The following is a 25,262-nucleotide window of genomic DNA, read 5'->3' as shown; positions in this document are numbered from 1 at the left end:
ATTAGAGGAGTAGACATAAGGCATAATGTAGTCAGTCTCAGACAGTACAAACAAGATTAATTTCCAGGTGGGCCCAATGTGTGGCACACACAACACACATACAGCCAACACACTCGGGTCCAACAGCGAAAAGCACGTTCAGTGGTAAAAACATATTTGAGCAGTGTCAGACACTGAAAAGGCTCTGTATTCTGCGTGATACTAATGAAACACACACATACACAAACTAACACTGATCTGGACAGACATACAGAGTCGTCCATTGAATACATTTGCTGTGAGAGGTCTTAACATCTCACCCTCACGGTAGCAACGTGGGAGGTGTGCGTGAACAAGCGATGAGGTCTTAAAAATTCACCCTATTCAAGTTCTAATGTACATATCTAATCTTATTGTGACTCATTCATCTGTGTATTATTCCATATTACTAACGCGGCCTTTAAACAACACAAAAAATACTGCACTATTGACTTTAGACCAGGTTTTGTTGGTCAATTGAGCAGTCGTTTTCATTTGCCTCAAACTAGAAACCCGTCAACAATGCGCCTGAACACACCTTGTTTTCAGACCAGCACGCCCATGGGCGCACAAATGGGTGCAAATGCTCCCATGGACGTGAAAATGATAACTGCGTCAGGCTGAAACTAGCCATAAACACTTGCGTCGCGCCTGGTGCCGCATTGCGTCAGGCGTATGATAGGGCTTTTAATGTTGTTAAATAAACAACCAATGAATAAAACAAAGTCCCTGCCCTACATTTTTTTTTTCAGATGTTATTCAGATGAATGTCACAATACAGTACAAAAGATCTGTCGATACTTCCGTTTAAGCACAACTTTAAATAATGTTAACAAGTAGCCAAAAAGCTCAAAGCATTGCTATGTCAATCTCACATTCATGTAATTCTGGCATGTATGTTATGACCACTTTTTACCATCCAATTAATTCCCAATATATAAAATACATTAGCATCACATTGCAGAAAAGAAAAATGCATTGCGAATGCCAATTCATGTTCACTTAACAGAATAAATTCTGTTCCCTTTACCTGAATTGAATGAGAATGTATAGCAAAGTATTGACCTAAGATGATATGATTGTGGCGATAAAAATAGAACAAAGAGAGAAAAAGAGAGACAGATGGATGACAGGGGAAATGACAGTGTGTGTGTGTTTAAAAGAAAGGTGATCTTCATGCGGAGTGAGGGAATAGGGCGGGAGCTAAGAGAAGGGGTATAAAGAGGCACATCTGTGCTTAACTTGCTCCAGGGCAAGTCTGTTCCCTCTGACACCTTCTAAACACACACACACTCATGTTCACACACTTCCAATGTTATGAGTTTCAGTAATGGGGCTCTTTTTTTACAATAAACTATAATTAGTGAACAATGAGTGCTTAACAGTTACAAAATCTCTTTCTGTCTTTCGTTCTTAATTTTAAGACTGACAATGCATATATTCATAGTCCATGTAAAAATCGATGTATCGTGTAAAGTATAATATTTGTTTCTAAGAAAATATAATGAAAATAGGGGAACCCAGGCTTGCCGGTAAACTAAATTAGCATCTAATGCAAATGAGTGGGGTGCTTAATGGTGGAACAGGTGCAGGCAGGGCCCCTAAATGAGATAAATGAATAAAACATCCCTGGGCACGCCTGTGAAAGCTGACACAAAGTCAATGGCATGAATTATTCAGCAGCCAGCCGAGGCTGCGCGCTGCTGACCTCTCACCACAGGAAGTGCATCCCAAACACAACAAACCACAACAATGGACTTCAGACACGGGGGTTCCCTCTGTGCAGTGCGCACGCAAATACACACACCCACTGAGCGGTACACAATGCTAAATATAGATCTATGAAATCTTGATGGGCCTCGCCATATGGATGAGAGAAGCCAATAGAGAATGTGAAAAAAATCATATTCTTCATCTGACTGTTTTGTCTTTTTCTAGGGAAAGATCTAAAAAAAAATCATTTAAACAGGATTCATTTACTTGAGTATTCATATATTTTTAGCTTTTTCTTGATTAACGCAAGATTTTTAAGAAAAATAAACTAAAAAGTAATTTCAATAAATATTCAAAAACATGCTTTATGAAAATTTAGCTTAAAGTATTTCTTAAAGATCATCAGATATATTTATTATATATCAGAAAGACAACAATACTAAGGCATTGGAAGAGCAAATAAAAATCTAGGGATGCTGTCCACATACTTTAAAGTTGTTGTTTTTGTTTTTTACAATTTTCAGATGTGGTTGGTCACTTGTACAAATGTGTGTGTGTGTGTGTGTTGACAGAAATAACAGGATTACCCTGATGTCTCTGCGTGAGAGCATGCAGTGGAGAGAGGCAGAGAGGGGATGTTTTCCCAGCATGCCCTTTACAGGGGAATCTGAGGTTGCTTAGAGCAGACTGAGAAAAAACATCAGGTTTAACGTTTATAAGTTGTATATGTGGGCTTATGGCTAAAAAAGTGACCGATTGGGAGAGTGCATCTGTTGCTGCAGAAGTAGACAGGAAGCCGCCCTGAAGCTGCAGTGACATCACCTTCCCCGGGAGGAGCACTTCCTGTCTGACATTCCTCAATCAACACACACACACACTCATGAGGAAATGGCATACATCAACAATACCCTCCATATGAACACACACAAACACACGGTCTCACCCGCACACATGCTTCTTAAAACAACACCAGTCTAATATGTGGCACCGCTAGTGTGTGAAAATGAGACAGTTTGGTTGTTTTTCTTGGGAGTAAAATGAAGTTTTCCTCTCGGTTTTTCCTCAGTAAGTGTTGTCAGTAGCATTGAGTGTCTAATCAGTCATCCTGTGGGTCAGATCTGTCTAAAGCGTATGAAGTGGATCAGTGATCTGGCTGATCCGTGGCTCTTATCTGTGAGAGCAGAGGAGACTCTGACTGCCAGGGTTTCTAGCACTAGCCTGAAGGGCCGATCAGTCTTTCCAGAGATCACAACCTCATGCCCTGTGCGTGAACAACAGGCTGGACAAGCAGAGAGATAGAAGAGCACTGAGCAGAGCAGAGAAAATAGCTGTGTGTTTGTATGTGTGTGTTTATGACTTATGTATTTGGGACAAAATTAGCCAATGTTGCCAGTGTAATTTATGCAAAAATCTAACGAATAAAGCAGTGATCTTTTTAACTTTCTTTCTAAATATTACTTGAGCTGCAAATCATCATATTAGAATGATTTCTGATGGATCATGTGACACTGAAGACTGGAGTAATGATGCTGAAGATTCAGCTTTGCCATCACAGGAATAAATTACATTTTAAAACATTCAAATAGAAAACAGTTATTTTAAAATTTGATCATATTTCACAATATTTCTACTCTCATGGCGTTGATCAAATTAATGCAACTTTGGAGAGCATAAGAGCCTTCTTTCAAAAACATCTTACCAACCTCAAACGTTTCTATGCACATTTGGAAATTAGAACTTGTATTTGCATCTTCATGTTTCATCAAGTATCTTTTAATGCAATATCATAAAATTTGCTTAAAAATACATTGATGGAGACCTGGATATTGTTGAAAATGTACCAGTAGCTAAAATCAGGGAAAAAAATAAGCTTTGCTTTGTGTATGGAATCTATTTAAAACATGAAATATATACTTTTTTTCTTTCTTCTTATTTTATATATATATATATATATATATATATATATATAATATATATATATATATATATATATATATATATATATATATATATATATATATATATATATATATATATATATATATATATATATATATATATATATATATATATATATATATATATAAAATTAATTAATCAGGTTAATTAATTAGCTTAGTTAAGAAATTAAAAAAATAAAAATATTCCCATTTAGATACATGGATAATTGTGTGAGGGAGAGAACAACAGAGAAGAAAAGTAGGCGCTCAGTAAGTAAAGACAGAATGGTGAAGTTGTCAGGGGAGAACAGCATACACAGGGCCACACACACAGGCACGGGCGAGTGGAGAGGAGTGCATGCTCTTCTTTGGGAACCATCCAGGCGGATGATGGGATTGTTGACAGTGAGCTGCATATCTTTAACCCTGTATTAACTTGGAACAGCAGAGCTTGGCCTTTTATTATTCCTGCACCGTTTGGGCTTAAGTAGGCCACACATCTACACCTATGCACACAGACTCACAAATACAAGCATGCACACACACACACACACACACACACACACTCTCTCTCTCTCTCTCTCTCTCTCTCTCTCTCTCTCTCTCTCTCTCTCTCTCTCTCTCTCCCTCTCCCTCTCCCTCTCCCTCTCTCTCTCTCTCTCTCTCTCTCTCTCGAAAGAGACATTGTCACTGCATAGGAGCACATCACCTTTCAGCAGTTGTGACAGCCCAGCCTGGAGAGTCATGCACACTTTTTAAAGCCGACGCACACATTTTCCTTCACACTCACTTCCTGTGTATCTCTTTTAGAGGGAAAGACACACAAGTTAATTTTGGAGAGAAGACAGAAGCATGTTTACTGCAAATGCTTTCCTTCACTGTAGTACTGTCGTTTTCATGGCTCGCACACACAGACACTCACGCTGAGCTCTCCACAGTCTCTCAGTCTTAATTGCCACACAATAGGGCTACAGACCGGACAGGATTACGTTAACAATGGGAGCCCCAGCCTGTGAGGATCACTCTCTGGCCACCGATTCAGAGAACAGTTCTGTGAAATAGAGCCTGCTAATCCACTAATGCAAACATACTGCAGAAAATAGCGCAGCTCGCTGTCACTGTCTCTCTCCTATCCGTAGATAGATGGATAGATGGATAGAAGGATGGATAGATGGATAGATGGATGGATAGATGACAGATAGATAGAAATATAGAAATATAGATAGATAGATAGATAGATAGATAGATAGATAGATAGATAGATAGATAGATAGATAGATAGATAGATAGATAGATAGATAGATAGATAGATAGATAGATAGATAGATAGATAGATAGATAGATAGATAGATAGATAGATAGATAGATAGATAGATAGATAGATAGATAGATAGATAGATAGATAGATAGATCACTTCACTGTAGAAGAATTTCAACTTTTAAAGTCATTCTCATGCTGTTTTTGAATAAAATAGCACATCCTGTGTGAGCGGCCCCTAGCAGAGCAGGAGCAAAAATGGTTCTGTGAAAGAACCCTGAGAAACATTACTTCCTATTCTGCTTTCATGAGAGCTGAAGATCTTCTTCTAGAAGGTCAAATCTGGCCAGCAGGAAAGTTGCGAGCCAAAGACCTCCATTAAACATTCAGAGAAAGGGCACATCAAGCTCGTTTCGTGGCGTTTTCCATCCTTCACTGTGTTATTTCTTCATGAAGTGGATATCCAGATGTTGAAGATTACATCACAAATAAAGCCTTCCAGCGGGGTCAGGGCTCGCGACCGAGAGCAAAGCCACAGAACTCCCACGGTTCGCGCTGGAACTCGGAACTTTCTGCACTCTGAAATCACTATCAGTGTTTAAAAGTATCCACAGTGAGGAAGGCATCAACTGCAATGTTCCCAGGGAGATAGAACGACACCTTTCCCCATTACTGTACGGCTTATTGAGCTTCAATTACTCCTAACACACACAATGATAAGAGAAAGAAATCGAGAAAGAGAATAAGAGAGAGATCGCGCTTCTAAGGGACGTGAAAGAGATGAAACAGGAGGCAGTGAAAAGGGCTGCTATTAGATGTCACTGGCCTTTTGTGTCCGTGTCAATGAGAGCAGATTAAAGTATTTGAAATAATCTTACTGGGGCATTAACAGCGCTGAGAATGTAAAAGAAGAAGAAAAGGAGAAGACGGGGAATCAATCAGGACACACATACATTTACACATGAAATGAGATTAGACACAGCCATCCGACGTAAACTAAACACACCCTCTGAGAAGAAAGCTAGCTAGCGAACCAGTTTAAATTCCACGTGAGTAATTCAATTTACCCCAATCACATTTTCAAAAGCTTCCCAATGAGTCTGGGAACTCGAACCGTGAGCCGACGGTCCCGTGAGCACAGATCTGCTGCGAGTAAGATTTGTTCTTTTAACAATCTAATAAGGCATTGTTAGTTGGCTTTATTTCCCTGACATTCCTCTGGTTTCGCTGAAGTGGCCTGTTGTGCCGTCTTATGAGAGGAACCTAATTAGGAAATCACTTTCATTACTCTTCCAGAGGAATTAGCGCTAGCCTTGCTAATTACTGCTGTAAAACCTAATCAGCTCTTTGAAACAAGACCACACTAATGAGCTCTTATTTATTCAGCTAAATAACTTCAAGGGAAGGAAGACACTCAAAATCACATTTTTTGATGAATTTGGGAGCGCGTGCGTGCTCGCCTGCGCTTGCCGTAATTGATTCTGTTCCATCTTGCGCCTTGTTTGTTAGGAACCACAGAATGTGAATGTGGCCAAGAAAATATTGAAAGTTCCAGTAAACTCTTCCATATTTCAAATGACCTATTTTCCCATCTTGGAGAGACACATGACTAAAAGGAAACTGTGGCTAATTCCTTTTTTAATTCACAGGCAATTAGCGATGCCCTCGCACCTGAGCCTAACGGGGTCTGCGGTGACCTCGAGCACAGCTGCCGGCTTCAGCCAGACCCGAAAAACAAGCGTTCAGACCGCAAACAGCTACAGCGGCGCTGCAATTTTCAGACAAACTTTATACAGGGAAACAATCAAGAAGAGTAAGTGATGGGCAGTGTGTTTGTGTGAGCGTATGTTGGGTGGAGGTGATGCCACGTGGCATTGAGGGGCTGCAGCTGTCTTTGAGAGCTGTGAAGCGTTCTAACCCAGTGGAGCAGAAATGGGCCAGCCTCACAGACACAGCAGCCAGGTAGAAGCCGCTCTTACTCTCTGACAAACACACACACAACACTATTGCTGGCAAAGTCACAGTGAACCTACAGCTGTGTTCATCTGATAGCACAGGCCACTGACTTATTAACACACAGATCAGAACACACCTTTGACACTTAAACACACTTTAATCTGCAGAAATCCATGCTTAGTTTAATCGTACCACGGCACGATAGAGTCAGAAATGATACAGTCTTGCCCTCAATAATAACGTGACACGGTTGTATGATCTTTTAAACAAAAAGGGTAGGAAACGTGCTTCGCTGCACATGCTGCTCTCTCCAGAAGTCTTGCGCATCTTCATACATGCACACTTCAGAGCACACTTCATACTCAACAACCCCGACAGGCCCTCAAAACAGCCTAGCTCGATCACTAAACAATTACTCTTAGCCCAGTAAGGCTTTTTTATGCTTGTTGTCAGGTTGTTTTTCCCACTGATGGTGAATTCTTTGAACTGCTGCCTTTGATTTGCAATGTTTTATACTGAGCAGCAGAGCGTATATAGTAATATAGAGCATCCACAAACATGTGTTCACAAAGCGTTTATAGAGCAACACTAGTCGTTTTGACTTTGACACTTCATTTTCATTTATATAATGATTTTATACTTATAATTTGATACTAAATTAAAAATTAAAACAGGCTGTTATTTCTTTGTACACTACCAATCAAAAGTTTGGAGTCGGTAACTGTTTTTGATTTTTAAATATATATTTAAAACTAAATGTATTCCTTCACAATATGATACTTCAGAAATCATTCTAGTATGCTAATTTGGTGATACACTTCTTATTGAAAATAAATGTGCTGTTTAATATTTTTCTGGGAACCTGGGGCCTCATTTATAAAACTTTGCGTAGGATTTGCGTCAGAAGTGGCGTACGGATGAAACATAGGACGTGCGTACGCACAGAAATATTCGGATTTATAAAACCGTGCGCACGCACATCCTACGCAGTTTTCCCTTAATAAATCACAATCAATTCTAAATGTAGCGCAGCTTTTGCGGCTTCATGTCACGCCCATAGTTGCCCATAAATAGTCCGTGAAACGCCCACAAGTTAATATTCATCGATTGCGAAATCATGGCAAATACAGAGAGGAAATCAAAAAAACGTAACTTCACTCAAAGTGAAGTAGAAATTATCGTTGGCGAGGTGGAAAAGAGGAGAACAATATTTTTTGGAGGGCACAGTGTGGGCATTACTAATGCCAAAAAGGCACTTGAGGTGCAAAAGGTTGCAGACGCCGTAAATGTTATAGCCTCACAACCTCGGACTGTGGCCGAAATAAAAAAGAAATGGTCGGACATCAAAGTCGAGGCAAAAAAGCGTCTAGCGCTCCATCTTCAGAGTGTGTCTACCACGGGTGGGGGAGACGGGACACCGGAGCTGACCCCTCTTGATGAGAGACTGCCGGCAATTATTGGGGAATCCCTATTAATCCCTATCCCTATTATCTACGTGGAAATGGGAAATAGTTCAGTGCAAATGTAATGTCTTGAAGCTTTCTGAATGGTTGAGACATACGTCATATGTTATTTTATCGAAAATAAAACAAACTAAAGGCATTTGCATGAATACCATGATTCCGTAGCTGATGAAGACATTTTTACTATGAAAACAACTTTCCCCAGTGGACAATTAATACATCTATCTATCTATTTATCAATGTATCTATATATCTCCCTAATTTATCTATCTGTCTATCTAATTGCATCTATATCTGCTCCGCCAGATGGACACATTGACGAGAATATCAGTTTTGAACATTATTTCGTTCTGTTTACCATATTATTTATGAGGATGAATTGCATAACATGCCAATATTATTGCAGAACATATTTCACTTTTCTTTTCTTTTTTTGCATTTCTGTTGTAATTTTCGTTTGATTTTGTTTGTTTTACACTGCAGATCGATCAAACGGGTGTTTGTGTAGGCTGTTAATTGTAATACTTGCTTTGTGAAGTATTCATGTTATTTATGAGAGGCAGTAGCCTATTGCCATTTCTTTTACACAACGGTCTACAGTTTCACACACTTTCACGTGTTTCTTCATCTGCCGACGGTGTCGCCATTTCTCATTTCACCCGTTTTTGTGCGTACGCCTGGGTCAGAGCTTGCGTGAAGGACCGCACATTTTCCCGTCAAGTTTGCTTTTTATAAATACCAATTAGTGCGTAGAGAGTGGCGTACGCCTTCTTTTGTGCGTACGCAACGTTTATAAATGAGGCCCCAGGTCTTTACTCAATATTATTCAATTTAATGCATCCTGGCTAAATAAAAGTATTACTTTTTTAATAAAAAAATTATTTTACTGACCCCAAACTTTTGAATGCTAGTGAGCACTGGAATTTTTTTAACAATCAATTAACAAAAAGTTTTACCTTTAGTTTTTTAAGGATGCGGTGTGTAGAAAAGAAACATAAATTGAACATTTTTTGAAAACTATTGTAATATTGAGAAAAGTATTGAGGCCAAGTTTCTTTACAGTCTCATTTTCTTTCGTGTCAAATTTTAATATGGAATCTAGCTTGACAAACTCTGCTATCCTTTATAACTCCCTAAATTGTAATAAAGACGCTATCAACACTTCCACTGGACTTCCCGTCTAGTGTGATGATCAGATATGTTGCAACACACATACAAACATCTAATACCCAGCTCTTACCTGTCGATGATGACTGGGTCAGAGGGCGTCTCGTTACGATTGCCACAACTTTTTTTGTCACAGCAGCGGCTAATAGAGATGGAGGGAGAGAAAGAGAGAAAGAGCAGTTAACCTGGGTATTACAGCACATATGTCAGCACTGAACTCAAACACAGTGGAGAAGGAAGAGGTAGCAATTATAAAGCAGTCTTTCTTTTGCTCCTTCAAGGCAGACACTCACTCGTACTGTACACACAGTAATTACAGCTAACAGACTGCCCCGCTCAGAGGCGGTTCCTGAAGGATAAGAAGTGTGGCTGATAACTGGGCAGTGATGGAGAGAGAAGATGAGGGCAGAGGAATGAGCGGAAAGGATACAGGAGGAGAGATGAAAGTAAAGAAGAGTATTTTAGCATACATCCTGTAAGACAGAAGGGGGAAGGTGCCTAAGTGTTGCTAATGTGTTCCCAAATGAAGATGTTTTATATCATTATATTTCTAATTTAGATATATTATAGATATATATTACACAAGATGGATACTAGAGCATGAGCAAGTGAAAGAAGACAGGAGGGATGGAAAAGGGGTGTATACGTGGTGACTTCGGCGGATGGAAGCTGGCGGTAAACAGCAGGTGGGGCGGTGAGTTCAGGTTTCCCTGCACAGATGGCAGAGGGGCTAGTGTGAGAGAGAGCATAGGGCATGAGACATCATGTGATAGGAGCAGAACAGATCTGTGTGTGAGTGGGCACCTTTAGACCTGATGAGCTTGATAAGATGGATTGAGCTTGACTCCTCATTCCCGCACCCTGGCGGTCTAAGCGTTCTGGTTAGTTTGGACAGAGTGCGGTCGGGCTTCTGTCTCAGTTTACTCTTCCTTGCTGTTGTATTTTTACTTTCCTGCCTCTCTCTGCTCTCATTTTCTCTCACTCCTCTGAGAGCAGTCAAGTCTTTAGCAATGTTCTCTCAGAAGTGGGTCACACAGGAGCAAAGCTTTCTGGGATGTGAGGGGTGGGCACAGATGGATGTGACACTCTCATAACCCAATAGCCAGCCAGAACCCATGGGAAACCACAACAAGGCCCCCCACCACCATTCGTGAACCGCCAAGCCCCCCCATCAACGATATGCTAATGACTCCACGCATGCTCTGGCTTCGTTCAGGGGGATTTTTCGTCCGTTCCGGCTCTATTTGCCACGTCCCAGCGGACCTGCAGGGGAACCATAATCTTTAATCTCAAGCGTTTCCTCCTGCTGCAGCATTTGAAGAAATTAAATCCAAATTGCTGCACGTAATTACCAGGATGTGGCCCTCACTGATGCCATTAAAGCTGAACTGCCCTTAGTTCAGCTTCTTTACAGGCAGCAGCTCTAAAATAGCCCCCAAAACCAAACAAAGCAGCGTTTCTCCAACTTTGACCACCCAACCTTTAATAATCTGGCCATGTTTGTGATGTTTTATCTGCACCACACAAAACAAACTAAATCTCATCAATCCGTGCATTTGAGGATGTGGAACTCCATCATAAGGAGCCCAGAGTTGCGTTTGAGCGATTGTTTCTAGCCTTGCCTGTGAGCGAGTTGTTTGGGAAAATGCGTCTCTGTCTCATGCTTGCAGGCCCATGCGGCACCATATGGCTAATGGCAAGGCGTACGGCAATTAACAGCCCTGATTAATGGAGAGCAGTCTAATTGCAGACTGGTAATTGTGCCTTTCTCTCAGTACAGGCTCTGTATCGAAACACGATATACAGATGAAGAAGGGAAAAAGGAAGAAGGTAGAGACGAGACTTAGTTGTTTACTCATTTGAAATAGACGCTTTTTTCCTTTTCTGCAGCTTTTAGAAAGCTCTTTGGTGTGCAACCAAGTACAGACATTTGCATTGGCGGGGCCTTACAGGTTCCTGTAGAGATATGTACTTTAGATGTGATCCGTGTAATCCTACAGTGACAGATCAAAGCTGACGCGGTGAGCCTTTGTGGGCACGTATGGTGCTAAGTGTTTGTGTCAATACGCATCTTTAAATCAGCGCGACTATTTTGAAAGAGCGATAACAGAAGGCTGTGTGTGTGTGTGTGTGTGAGAAAGGTAGTGAGGGGGAGTGAAAGATTGAAAGAGAAAGAGGAGAGAGCCTTGGCTCGCCTGCACATATTTCATTGTCAAAACTCAAAGCAAGCTGCATTCATTAGCTGTGGAATAACAAGAGGATTCTTATTGAGTAATGAGTTTTTCCTTGTCCTAATTAACCAAGCATGAGTGGTATATTTTTAGTAGAAAACTGTTCAAATGCTCTCCATTTCAACCAAAAATAGATGAGGACTCATCTCCACAACCCAGTTTTAAGTGCAAGGAATTTATCTTTTGATTTTAATTAAAGGTGCATGGCTTTCTCTCGCTCTTTTTTTTCCCTTGCAGAGCAAGAAGTGGATGACCTGGATAGCGATTGAAGAAGGCAGAGAGACGAGGGTTGCTCTGAACTTAAGGTGTGACTTCCTCCATTTCTCATGCCACGAAACTCCATTTTTTATACTGTCACTACAAACAGGGATGTGCAAAATTCAGAATTGAAAATTGAGTGTATCTATACATCCATGTAAACCTTCAAACTTCAAAACTTTCAAATCAGGTTCAAAATTTGTCCTGACAAACATTGATTTTTAGTTGATATGAGTTATTAGTTATTTAAATAGCAATTCTGCATTTTGTTTGCTAATTCAATTCAAATTCAGTGAATGGTGACAATCCTGACTATTAAATGCACTGTCCAAAAGTGTACTTCTCTTGGTTTTTGTGTGTTTATTTCAACGATAATTAAAATGCGAACCACCAACCACTGAAAAATGAGCCTCCAAATATAGAAATGTTAGCAGGCATCTATTTTGAACAAAGTCAAGCTTGATTTCTAAGGCCGAGCCAGAGTCTGGGAAAAGAACAGTTCTAACTCTGATAGGAAACAGGCTGGCGTAACTTTATCAGGATCCCATTTGGGCTGGTGAAAAATGATCTGGGAGTGTCTTGTGTAATAGTGCATCGTAAGTCTAAACTTGAGCCTTCATATAAACGTACTGCATCCCTCTTAAATAAAAGTAAACTGTTTATTCCAGTTTTGACGGACGTGTATGATAAATGAAAGAATAACGATCTGACCTTTCAGCAAATTTATAATAATGTTAATCTATCCTCCCCCTTACGTCTAATTTTACAACAAGGCTTACACACAGCTGTGTGTGTGTGAGCAGAAAGCTCAGCCCTGTCACATTAATGCTAGATCCAGAGGTCCGCAGCCTTGCCAAGACAAGAACGATGCCAAAGTAAAGCTCTCACAGTCAGCGGGCAGAGATTGGTAGGGAAGATTCAAGAGCTTGATTGTGTAATAGTGAAGGAGGGAGTGGGTTGTATTGCACATGTGTGTGTTTCTCACCTGCACATGATCTCGTGCGTCAGCAGCACCCGGCACATCTCTGGGTTTTTGTCTTGCCCTTCATAGATAATTGCCTGATGGACAAGAGAAGGTGGAAAAATGTGGTTAGAGAAAATTGACAAACATAAACGCTCTGAGCGTGCACAAATTTCCATGACTAACTCTGAGGGTGTTTTAAATCATGAGAAGAATCGGATATCTGGTTGTATCGTTCCACTGAAGCAAAAACATTATGACATCACATCATTACTCCGTACACACACTGCAGCGCTTATAGTGGTTAATGTGACTCGTCTTCCATCTGGCAGAAGCTGTCGTTGAAATAGCTCATGCATCATGGGAATGATACGGTCAGTTTTAGTATCTTCGTTTCAAAATGTTCTGTTCATTCGGTCCTGTGTTTCTTACTCTACACACTGGGCCCTGAATTTCACTGATGTCATTATGTTATGTTTCAGCTAATCAATCAATAAAAATCGCCTAGCGCACCGTGGGAAGGCTTGAACAGAGTCATTGTGTGCGGGGTGGTCTGTCTCTGGCTCAGCCAGGCTTAAAGTGGGCAATTTAATGCCCACTTACCTGCTGCAATGGAAAACGATCCTTAACCACCTCTCTAAGAGCTTAAACTTGGTGCATCACATTCGGTTATGTGAGAATCAATGGTGTTTGGTGTCATTGACCTCAAACTCGGAGACATCCAAAGTTTGAAATAATGAATAACTTAATGTTTTGTGTTAATAGAAAAAGCTATTGCTTAAGTCAAATTGATTCATTTTATGGTACTTTATGGAGCAGCATGATCGTTCTGTCATCTCTATTTGTGTTTGTGAAGAAATAAAGTCATACGGGTTTGGAATAACATTATGATGGGTAAATGATGACAGAGTTTATGTTTGGATGAACTTTTCCCATTCAATCTATTACATCATTGTCAGTGGTAACTGACAACTAGTTTTATCTTTTGTTTCATATTTGACACCAATGAACAACGCTATATGTTCAATGAATCAGAGTTGCACACAATTCAGAACTAAATTGAGAATGACCTTTAAATTCCAATTCAAATCCTAAATATGAATGAAATTTGAATTGAAGTAGAAAACCGGACAGTTGCCATTCAAATTTGAATGTAGTCATTTAAATAAAAAAGTTACGTTTTGTCAAGACAAAATCTGAACTTGTTTGAAATTTTTTTGGGGGGGGGGGGGGTAAAAACCAGACAGATAGCCTAGACACTTTTGTGAAAGAACGCTTCATTTCCCAGAATTTCAACTTCCTGTGGGGTGTGGCCAATTCAATTCCAATTCACTCTCATGAATAGAAAGGAGGCTAAATCTCAGTTTTGAATTTTGCACAATCCTGCATTGTTTTCTCTTGGCAACATTCAGCTCCATCATTTGTTGCTCTTTGGTTTAATTAAAAGCAGACGTGGGGAATCAAAAAAAAACTATGTGTGTAGTGTTTGTTGGACTGTGCAGATTACTGTCCTATTATGTCATAGAGGACCACCCTTGCCACAATGCCCACCCTCCACAGGCATCTGGGGCTCACAGATTGGCTAATGACACAACAACGCAAAACATTATTGTTCAGCGAAGCACTCTTATTACTACATGAGAAAAGACATTTGCAAAGTGAAAAGAGATAAAGGAGGGCGATCCGATAAACTGCATAATTACAGGTCCCTCTAAATAAGTGTCTTACTCCAGCTAGTGTGAAATAGCCTCTCGGAAAGACGTGTGCGTGTGAGCTTTCATAAGCCTGCATCTGTGAGACTCTGTGCATGTGTATGCATTCACGCATGTATTTGTGCATTAGCATGTGTGTGTTTATGTGTGCGGCAAGCAGTTGGGCTGCCAGACTGGAGCATAGCGAGCCATCTGGCCCAGCTAACACTTCATCCAAAAACCTCAGCTTTGTTTCCATCCTCCAATTCCACACAAGATGTCCCCCACAGCCGTGAATCAGTGACTCTACTCAAAACATACACACACTGCAGCCTATTAACAGGCTGCTCTCTGTCACACACACACACACACACGCTTAAACCCGTTTGCCATGAATCACTCTCTCTTTCTCTCTGAACACACATATACATGCCACTCATGGCAACCGAAGACACAGAAAAACAGCTGATGGTTCTAATGAGGAACTGTTTCCCTCACAAGTGCACAATGCTTTTTCAATTACATGAAACACTTGCTTGAAAACAAGTTTTATAAGTAAAGATCCAGAAAAAAGTTTTCATTTTCATTTCATATTAGGGAACGCAGTCAGCTGGTACATTTCTATAATATTAACAATTGTAAATAGTGGCTTTTTTTATTTATAACAGTATAAGAATATTTTTAAATAAGAGTAAAAATATGAGGTTTAATGTAGGTTTTTTTTTTTTTTGGTGAAAAAAGCTCTTCTCTAGAGTTCATGGTTATTGAATGGCTTTCCTCGGGTAAATATGATGTTGTTATTTGTTTTCAAGCTGTTTTATTGAAGTATTTCCGTGGTTGAAACATTGATTGAGCAATTATATTACACATGATGTTCATTGGTGTTTATTTCATGCTATAACTGGTAGTAAGAGGAAGAGAATGTTGGTTCACTTGCAGCTTAAAGGGGCTATATGCGTTTTTCTGAAATTTAAACTCGCGACTGACACCTGTGGCCAAAAAAACAGAACTGCTCTTATTTTCTGCTCGCTCTCGCAGCGGTGGTGACGTCACATCCGCAGACAGCGCGGGAAAAAACGACCCGCCAGAAAATAGGAAAAATAGGATACAGGCTTATAGGTGCACCCACTGTGAGCGGACAAGGTGTCAGTATGCTCATCAGGAGATGTTTGAGTCATAAATGGTAAAATAAAAAGGCTATTGTTACGTTTATTTTGGGGGAAAAGTTGCATATAGCCCCTTTAATTCGCGGCGCCACAACACATTAAAAGCGCCAAAACCACATTCATTGTTAAAATTTCGTAGTAAAATTGACATAATTTAAAAGCTGAGACTTTCAAATCAAAAGTAACCTGTTCTGTCTTCCCAGTCGACGCGTTGTCTGTCCCACTGCGATGTATTTTTCACTGCAAGAGAAATGAACTTGTGGCGAGAAGTGTTGACATGATTCTGAATGCGTGAGAGTTGGCAGTCCTGCATATGACAGATTTTGTATTATTTTTATTATTATTATTGTTGTTGTTATTTTTATTATTTGAGTTAAGTTAAACTTTCCCAAACTCTACTGTTTCGGCTTTGATTGCACGCCGAAGAGCGGTGTCTTCTTCTATTGGATTTCATCCGGGAGGGCTGCATTACAGTATTGCGCTACAGCGCACCTCTGGTCAAACCACGTTATTGCATGCCTTTAAAATAGCGCAAAATCATATGAGATCAAAAGTAAAAAAATATTTATCGACAATTTTCTCATTGTCGATTATGTCAACTAATCGTTTCAGCCCTATTCATATATATTGTTTTATTATTGTTTCCTGTCTTCGCTGTGGTTAGAGGACATAGGTGATCCGGGGACATTTGTTTGTTAGGTTTCACATTGTGGAAATGAGGGTCAAGGTCCTCTAAAAGCGAGCAAGCATGCATCACTGTCTGAGCCTAGAGCCTCGACCCCGCAGGCTTTCTGAGAGAAAGAGGGAGGCAGAGAGAGCAGTCCAGGCCACACAAAGACGTCCTCTACACCTCCACACATTCATTTCATTTATAAGACTGGCTATTTATCACACAAAGCCCCTGCAAATAGACTCAGAATAACTCCATGCAGAGAACAGTACACAAGTGCCTGGAAAAAGTCTGAAAACAGTTTGTCAATTTCTCCTCAGAGGCAAACACAACAATGGTAGTGCATCCTCCTCTGGATTCGAGCTAGCGCAACACAAAGAGTCATCGGGTGGGTTTTTTTTGTAGCCCCTGACGTCACACCTATCATACAGATTTTGTATAAGTTGAGTTAAGACTGAACTCTCTTACACTAGGGGTTTGGGATATATAGGCTACATAATGTATTTTAGGAATGTAAAAGTTAAATGTAAATTTGCAGTGGAGTGATATCTATTGCAAAAAAATTATTATATCTATAATATAGCTATACAAAAAAAGTTTTTATTTATAAATTTAAAAAAAAAGAATAAAAATAAATTCCTTCAGGTTTACATCTAACACTACTCTAATGGTCTGAACACAATATAATTCGCCATAAAATGTAAGTTTAAAGTAAATATTTTGCAGATCATTCAGTATAGTAATAATTCAAAAAGCAATAATTAATACATTTTTACAAGCAATTTGTTGTATTCATACCAGGCTTTTTTCAGTAAAAACTGGCCTTTATGCATATACATTTATTTGGATTTATATATATTGAGGGTCCTTTGCAAAAAAAAAATATTTAAAACCCATATCATGGGAATTATCGTAAATACTAGTTTCCTGGTTTTAAAAAAATGGACACGAATGCCCTCTCAAGTAAAAATTTGAATAGGATGAACTTTTTTTTGGTTTCATTGTTGGTGTAGTTACTGGGTTTTGCCTTTGTGGGGCAGATTTCCTATAATTTACCCCATATCCTTCATCACCAAAGTCTTTAAGGACATGGTCTAGTATTAGCTTTAAATACTTTTTCTTTGCTACAAATTTCACACAAGCACACACACACACACACACACACATATTTTCAATGTAGATGAGCAAACTTAATCACTGGGATCTTAAGGCCCTCAAAGCTTGTGTGTGTAAATATTTGCAAATGAGTAGCATTAAGCCTTTATGTGGCCTGGCACAGAGCGGCCATTCACGTCCTATCTGACATCATCACAATCTCCAAACAGCAACTGATTACAGGAAATATCTAATATAGGAGATTTGTGTCACTTTGTTGCATGTCGTCTACTTTGGGGAAGTGTTTCTGGCATGTAAACACACCCTATTCCGTAATTAACAGGAAAAATACGCGCACAAACAGCACCAAAGAGAAAGAACGGCTGAGACCTCCCTCTCTCCCGTGCAAATTTATTTAGGAATCTGCCCGAAGCTTAGCTCTAAAAAACACACACAGCAACAGGCAAGCTGCAGCTCTGAGTTACCCACCGGTTCCAGCCCAGCACTTTTCTGAACAAAGCTCTCCTTAAGGAGGGCCACGAAGCGCATGAAACATGCATGGCACGGTGCGCCGAGGTGTGTGTGAAGCTTTCATTAGGCCCTGATGCTGCTTTTAATGCATATTTTATATTGCGCAAACTGCTCCTCAAATCTCGTTTGAGAGCCGCCAGTGCCGCCTTGAACTGACAGCCGCATCTGAGGCATGTAAACAATGCACTGTAAATACATGAAAACACATTTCCCTCTTTGTTACCATCACGCTAGCGTGTCAGCGCAGTGTGTGTGCACATTAAGCTCACGTATGTGATTCGCTTTTGTTCTGTGCTTCAGCTGTTGAGGGAAACAGTTGGATGGAAGGATAAAGAGCGAGAGAGAGAGTCTTTTACTGCATTGTCTTCATCAGATCTGTCACGAGCTCATACGTTGATCACAGATACAGCCTGTCAGCTTGACACCCGCTCCATCTCTCCTCGCCCGCTCCAACCGTTCCCACAGGCAAACCGAAAGAGCGCATATGGGTTTTTTGTGAGTGTGAGCATAAGACGGGCACTGAATTTGTCAGTTTTTATGCGCTTAGCGTCAACCGTTTCTTTATTTTGAAGCAAACTTGATCCTTGCAGCTCTAGCCCGGATTGTTTGATTGTCTCTAATAGCTGTGTGTATGTACAGAAGCTCTCTAGCTGTGTGGTCAGGCGACTGGACTTCACTGCCTTGCTAAGTGCTAAAGAGAAGTGTGTGTTGAACAGCTCTATAAACCTGCTCATCAGCCCTCCCGTCCGACACTGCCAAAGCCAGCACATGCTGAGTGGAGAGGCGCTCTGTATAGCCTCTCTGTACAGAGTTATGGGGCTTTAATGGGAAATCTTAAACACATTGCGAGCACTCCTCAGCATATGTAGGCTGACTGCTCACCGCAGAGTGGTTTTGGACCAGGTTTTTCAAAAGGCATTTAAATACCAGCTAACACTCTGTCATAACCTAGGCCGCGTTTCAAGCTGACATGGATGAGGGGGGGGGAACGCCACAGTCAAATGACAACAAGATCGGAAATCTGAAGAGAAGCCAGTCAAAAGGCTCACACAATTTCACACAGGAAATTTCACAGGCAACAAAAGGTCCATTTTGTATTGTCAATAAAGTAGCCATGCCATTTCTAAACCAAGCAGCTTTCAGTTGGTCAATGGACAGCATGACCAACTGTTGCGAAATCTGCGTTAGTTAGTACATTTTTCGCCCCCCTTTGAAAAATCCCAAATCGAGTGGAATCCTATTGAAATGACTGGACGCCACACAGAAATGTGCCAAACAATAGTAAACATGACCATGCCTTAAAAGAGGTATAGAATGTAAATATGGGATCATTTTAGAAAAGTATGAAACAATGTTTTGTTGCTGAAAGACCTGAGCAGTACCCTAACAGATTATTGACCAAGTTTTTTTTGGACTTGACACCATGGTAATGGGCCCTAACAAGTACCTACACTGCCATTAAATAAGTGCAAAATGTGCAAAAATTGCACCTTTTACTGGGGCAGTACCCTTAAAAGGACAATGTTTTACCTTATCTACCCCTGAAAGGTGCATACTTGTACCTTAGAGTAATAATATGTAACCTTTTAAGGGTAAATAAGGTACAAAGTTGTCCATTTAAGAATACTGCTGCAGGGACAAGCTATTGTACCCCTAAAGGTATTTTTTGGGGTATATCCATGGTACCTTGGAAGACAATCTGATAACTTTTTATAAAGTACCAATATATTCAGAAAGCATGTTGATAGGCTGCCAAACTCTCTTTCACACACACACTATCTCTCTTTCTCATTCACTCAGTGGCACCACATCATTAACAGGTATGGCAGGGCTGTTTGCCACAGAAATAGCCAATAAATCAGTCGGTAATATATGTGCACGTGGGAGACAACCCTGGGGAGATAAACGGCTTTTTATTGAGACACTCAGTGAAAGGCTGAGCCGGGGCCAGTCCCCCTGGCCACTGTATTTACCTCAGGGGTGTCAGAGAACAGTCTCTCTCCCTCAGCACAACGCTCCTGCCTTTCACCCACACACATAAATCTGTCCCGCTACACTCCGGCCAAACCGCTCAGCAGAGAGAGGGCAAGAACTAGCATCAGTAACAGCACCTAGCTTCCCGCACATAAACAGTCATGCAAAGGAAATTATAAACCACAAACAAATCACACAAACACATGAAATGGGAGCAGCAGAACTGCTTGCGCCAAATGTAACATCCAGGGATTTTGTAGCAGGAATAACTGAATAGAAATTCATGCTTTTGGTCGAGTGATTTGTTTGTTTTTGTTTAAATAATAATTGTAAAATAAATATTAAACATTCATTTTTTATTATTTAAAAACATAAACTAGAAAAAAAATTAAGAATACTAACTGTTTTAACCACATGGTAGACAAAATTAAAATAATTCTCAGATAAGATGTTTTAGTATTTCTCTCCCTCTCCACTTCATTACAGATTCTCAATAAGCACACATAGAGCAACAGGGTGGAACAATAGGGTAATCGAGCTGCCGTGTTTAAATCACATGATGTAGGCTACTAAGTGTTCGGAGCGTTAGCACGCTGTCTGTCACAGCGCCTGCTAATTACCTCATATCTATACACACTTCACCCTGCCTGGGGTCACACACATACACACACATTACTTGTCATACAACACGGCTATTATGAAAACAGCTTATGGGGAATACAACTGCTTCAGTTATTAATCAAATTCGCTTTGCATATTTATTTGATTACAAATACATTCAAAATATTTTTTTTCTCTCTTGTTTAAACTTTGATCTAAAATTTGCTGTCACACTTCTTGACTTGCAGCTGTTACCGTTGTTAGATACACTTTCCCTAAAGTGTCTTTAAAACAACATTTATAGACAGAGATCATGAGAGAGGAAGCGAGGGGACGAGTGAGAGAGGGGGGAGAGACTTCTGTTTTAGGGTGAAAAGGAAGAGCGCCACATATGAGAATGTGAGGTCACTCTCGCTGCCCTGTGTGTTTTTCTCCAAAATTAAAGCTCACAACCTGCACGGTGAATACGACAAGCTACAATCTTCATGCATGCCTGTTCGTAATAAACATCTGTTCCCACAACACATTTGAATACACACAGATAAGTCAATAAGCGTTGCAAGAGAGACATGCATACTCTCTCGAAAACTGGAAGTATGCTGTTTAAACATTAAAAGGCACCACTGGATAATCCCCTGTGACAGACAATGAATACAACTGAAAGTCTCTTTCTTTCTTTCTCTCTCTAGCTATCAATCTCACTGTCACACGTATGCACATAAATACATGCATACGCTCAGTCATCTTAAATGATGTCCCAGAGAGAGTATGTCATATTTAGACACTAACCGATCCTCGTGCCCCTGAGGCATGCTAGAGTGTAACCCCAAACTCACCAGGGTGCACGGCACACACGCACACTCTCACTGCAAATCACACACAGACTCTCTGACAATATTCACCAGCAGACCGTGGGGATTTTGAAATAATATCTTACCTGTTTGGTCATGGAGTCAATCAGGCGTACGTAAAAATCCTGTTCTGTTCTGATGCCTGTAGAGGACAGAATAACTCCTCTTTAACTCACAATACAATGCAGGTCATATGCACACACATGGATTAGAAATGAATCTGGCAGGTATATATTTACCATTCACAATAACATGGGTTTAATACATCAGAGATGTTTCAAATATCTAGACAACCCAGTCTGCAGACAAGTGTTAAAAGATTATGAAAAACTGGTTTTGGATCAAACAAACTGACAATGACCCACATACACACACTAAAATAAAAATTAAAATTAAAAACGTGGAGCTAATAAAATAATGTAAAATAGAAATAATCAAAATAACATTCACAGAAAACATGATTTTCAACAAACTAAATATATGTTCAAAATGTCTTATGGTTACAGGTTTAGGAACACGAGGGATTGGCGCATCAAATTTTCAAACGCCTGGTTGTAATTTGCCACATTAGTAGACAGAAAAGAGTGTACTTTCATTATGGCCAGGCCATTAGCTTCCATCAAAAATTAAGAGCACATTTCTGGAAAACGCGTAACCGGAAAAGTGCACTAATGATGATCGTTTTGTGTTTCAATAATATTCATAGACTAGTTCAAACGCAACGACTTTGCTGTGCATTTGAATATATTTTGTTTGAACAATTATACGAATTATTATGACAGGCTATTGTTTTTATTATTATTTTATGACATTTAATTCCTTTTCAACCAGTTTGATCTAGATAGCAGAGAATTATTTATTTTTTGTCACCCCTTCTTCACGCAATTTTTATTTTATTCAGATTGTGGTACTGAAGTAAATACTACCTGATGTGTTTATACAAAGTTCAATGAATCTTAGATCTTCCGTCTTACCGTTGCTGTAAAGAAGCTGCAATCTGTAATGGATCCCATTGTTTGTCTTTTCTCCGCTAGATTCCTGCGAAAATAAATGTGATGGTTAGCAAGAAAAACCTATTTGATTATTTCTGACGAGCCCTGTGGCTGTGAGTCAGACCGGCTATTCCCCAGCAGACCTGGAGGCCAAAAAAAAAAAAAAAAAAAAAACCCTCTGAACTGTACAACGTCATTTCAGTGAGTAAGAACAAGTTTAAAAACAAATGGTGTCCTTAGAAGAAGAAAAAAAAAGAGAGAAAAGTTTTGTGTATTTTTACAATGTGATATGATCAATAACAATGTAGGCACCCGGAGGATAGACGTGTGGGAAAGTGACTATCAGCAGTCACTCAGATTTTCAAATGTTTCCTCTAATTTAAATAAAGCAGCATACGGTCCTTCACCATAATAAAAACAACGTTTTAAGTCTTTTCAAAAGGAATATTATTCTATGGCTTTAGGTTTAGGTTGCAACCTTTCTGCAAAATTATACAGTCAGATGCATAAACTGAATGGAAAAAAACTAAAACCTGAGATCCTCTTAAATTATTAGGGATGAATGTGTAAAATAATAATACTAATAATAATTAAAATAATAATAAAGGGAGGTTTAAGAGCTGAGATTTATGATAGATCCGTAATTTAATGCAATAATAAAGATTCCAACTTTTTACGCTGTCATCAGTTGTATTTTATTTATTAGCCTGGACTTGAAAAAAAAAAATTATCAGAATTGACCAGACATTTCCATTCAAATTTGCAAAACCAGTACATGCAAAAAAAAAAGAAAGAAAAAAAAAGAAAGAAAGTTTCACTTGCCTTTTCTTTTTCAACAAATCCAACAAAAGAAGTTCTTTCAATTTCCACGGGTTGTCCTTGTCTGTCGTATAGCGCTAAAACGAAGTGGAAGAAGTTGGATTTGCGAAGATTTGAAGGAGGTTGCTTCTCAAAGTGTGCTCGAGCAAGACCGACTCCACTATGAACACATAGACACACACACAGAGAGAGTTATATACTTATATATGTATTTTTAAAAATAAAAACAATAATTACACTATTTGTGATTATTTAATAATAGTCTACTTTTAGTCTACAAAAAAAAGGCTTAAAATAATTTGTTTTAGCTTAAATTGAGCGTAAAAGTCTTAAAATGTAATTAAACAAACTTTTGGAAGTAGGCTATTGCTAATCGTAGTCTAGTCTTTTATATCATTAAGCCTTTAGGCAGGATTTTTTTCTAAAGCATTTATTAGGACTGTTTTTTTTATAACAATAAATAAACTAGGTTACTTAACATATTGGATGTAGGCTAATTGTGGTAAATTACATAAAAAGTAAATTTGGGTAAAAAGTAATTAATAATAAATCTAATTGAATCCAACAACTATGTCCAGCTGTTTATGGTAAACTATTGTCTGGGTTTTCTTTCAAATGTAGTATTTAAAGCTACATAATCAATGCATAACTAGTTGTTTAAAAGCAAACGTTTGTGGCTATTTTAACGTTATAAATAATAATGTTAGTAATAATAAAAACTAGTTTTAATGCAACTCGAGCATTTAGCTGTTGGTGTCGACAGCGCGACGGAGAGGATGCTACGAACTTATCGCAGCAATAAATCAATCTCTTTGTCACCTGGTTATTAATAAGCAGACATCGCGCACTGATTAGGATGATATACATGACCGTTTTGTGTCGTCCCAGGATGATAAGCGCACAATATTCCGTCTGGTTGTTCCCGAAGCGCTGGAGACCGCCGCCGGCTTACCTCTGAGCGGCTGTGTTCGCATCCAACACTCCGGCACCCTGCATCCATGTCCGGACAGCGTTCATCCCGGCACCGATGGGCTCCTCTTTCATACTACTCCCGCTCCTTTGAATGCTGTCTTGAATCCCGAACATGAAAACAGACTCCTGTCACCGTCTCAGTCGATGCTTGCTTCTTTTGATCGCTCCGTTAAAAAAAGACAAGGAGAAGTGTATGGGTGAGCAGGTGTCACCGCGTTTGTCTCTATTAGCGCTTCCTCTCTGAAACAGAAAATAGAGCGACGTGCCAAAAGAAACGCGAGATGTCAACATCCAGGTTTGGGAGCACCGTGCAACAATAAACAAACAAACAAACAAAAACTGTAAGATTAGACTGGAGGTCCCTTTGGTCTAGCGTGCGCAAAAAGTCTAATGTCACTTTAAGAAACAATAGGATCAAGAACGGGCTTCGCTGAGGGTTAGATCAAATGTCATCATCCAGAGACTTTTTTCCCCTTTATTTTCTCCTTCTTTCCTTTCCTGTCTTTCTCCTCAAAGAGTATTCTCTGATCAAATCACATGAATGAGCAATATGAAATCAACCAGGAGAGGTGGACCCTTGTGGAGACAGCTCCCTCGCTGTTCCCCTTGTTCAAACGGGAGTGATTTGTGTCCTTTCCCAAAGGAATCCGATTTGACTGTCTCTGGGAACTAAACACAAGCAAACTAACCCCAAAGGGAGGAGGAGGAGGAGGAGGAGGAGGTGGAGGAGGGAGTGACTGAGCACACAGGGCCGCCCCCCAAACATAAGTAAAGCCGAACTACCATTAGCTGTCCACCCAACCACGAAGCCCGTCGCCTAATTAGATATCACAGCTTGCCCTGCCCACTTAGCGAGCAGTGTGTTTAGAGCGAAAACCAGAAAGAAGTTATGCGCGCCGCGCGTTAATGTCACGCGGGCAACTGCCAACCGGAGCG

At 39.8% G+C, this 25,262-nt stretch overlaps 1 protein-coding gene across 2 annotated transcripts in view; it reads right to left on the bottom strand.

Moving 5' to 3' along the window:
• Window positions 1-25,018, bottom strand: part of ebf1a (EBF transcription factor 1a) — a 133,179-nt gene extending 108,161 nt beyond the window's left edge. For both annotated transcript variants that reach the window (XM_079838383.1, XM_079838384.1), the window contains exons 1-6: window positions 24,307-25,018; window positions 23,358-23,514; window positions 22,518-22,581; window positions 21,630-21,685; window positions 12,990-13,063; window positions 9,589-9,657 (exon numbers count right to left, since the gene is read on the bottom strand). In XM_079838383.1, the coding sequence (XP_079694509.1) occupies window positions 9,589-9,657; window positions 12,990-13,063; window positions 21,630-21,685; window positions 22,518-22,581; window positions 23,358-23,514; window positions 24,307-24,440 (554 nt within the window). In that variant the 5' untranslated portion in view covers window positions 24,441-25,018. The remainder of the gene's footprint in view (window positions 1-9,588; window positions 9,658-12,989; window positions 13,064-21,629; window positions 21,686-22,517; window positions 22,582-23,357; window positions 23,515-24,306) is intronic.
• Between the last annotated feature and the right edge of the window lie 244 nt (window positions 25,019-25,262).

Source organism: Gobio gobio (genome assembly GCF_949357685.1).
Source record: "Gobio gobio genome assembly, chromosome: 16".
In the NCBI taxonomy this organism is placed as follows: Eukaryota; Metazoa; Chordata; class Actinopteri; order Cypriniformes; family Gobionidae; genus Gobio; species Gobio gobio.
This window is presented reverse-complemented; position numbering and strand designations above follow the sequence as displayed.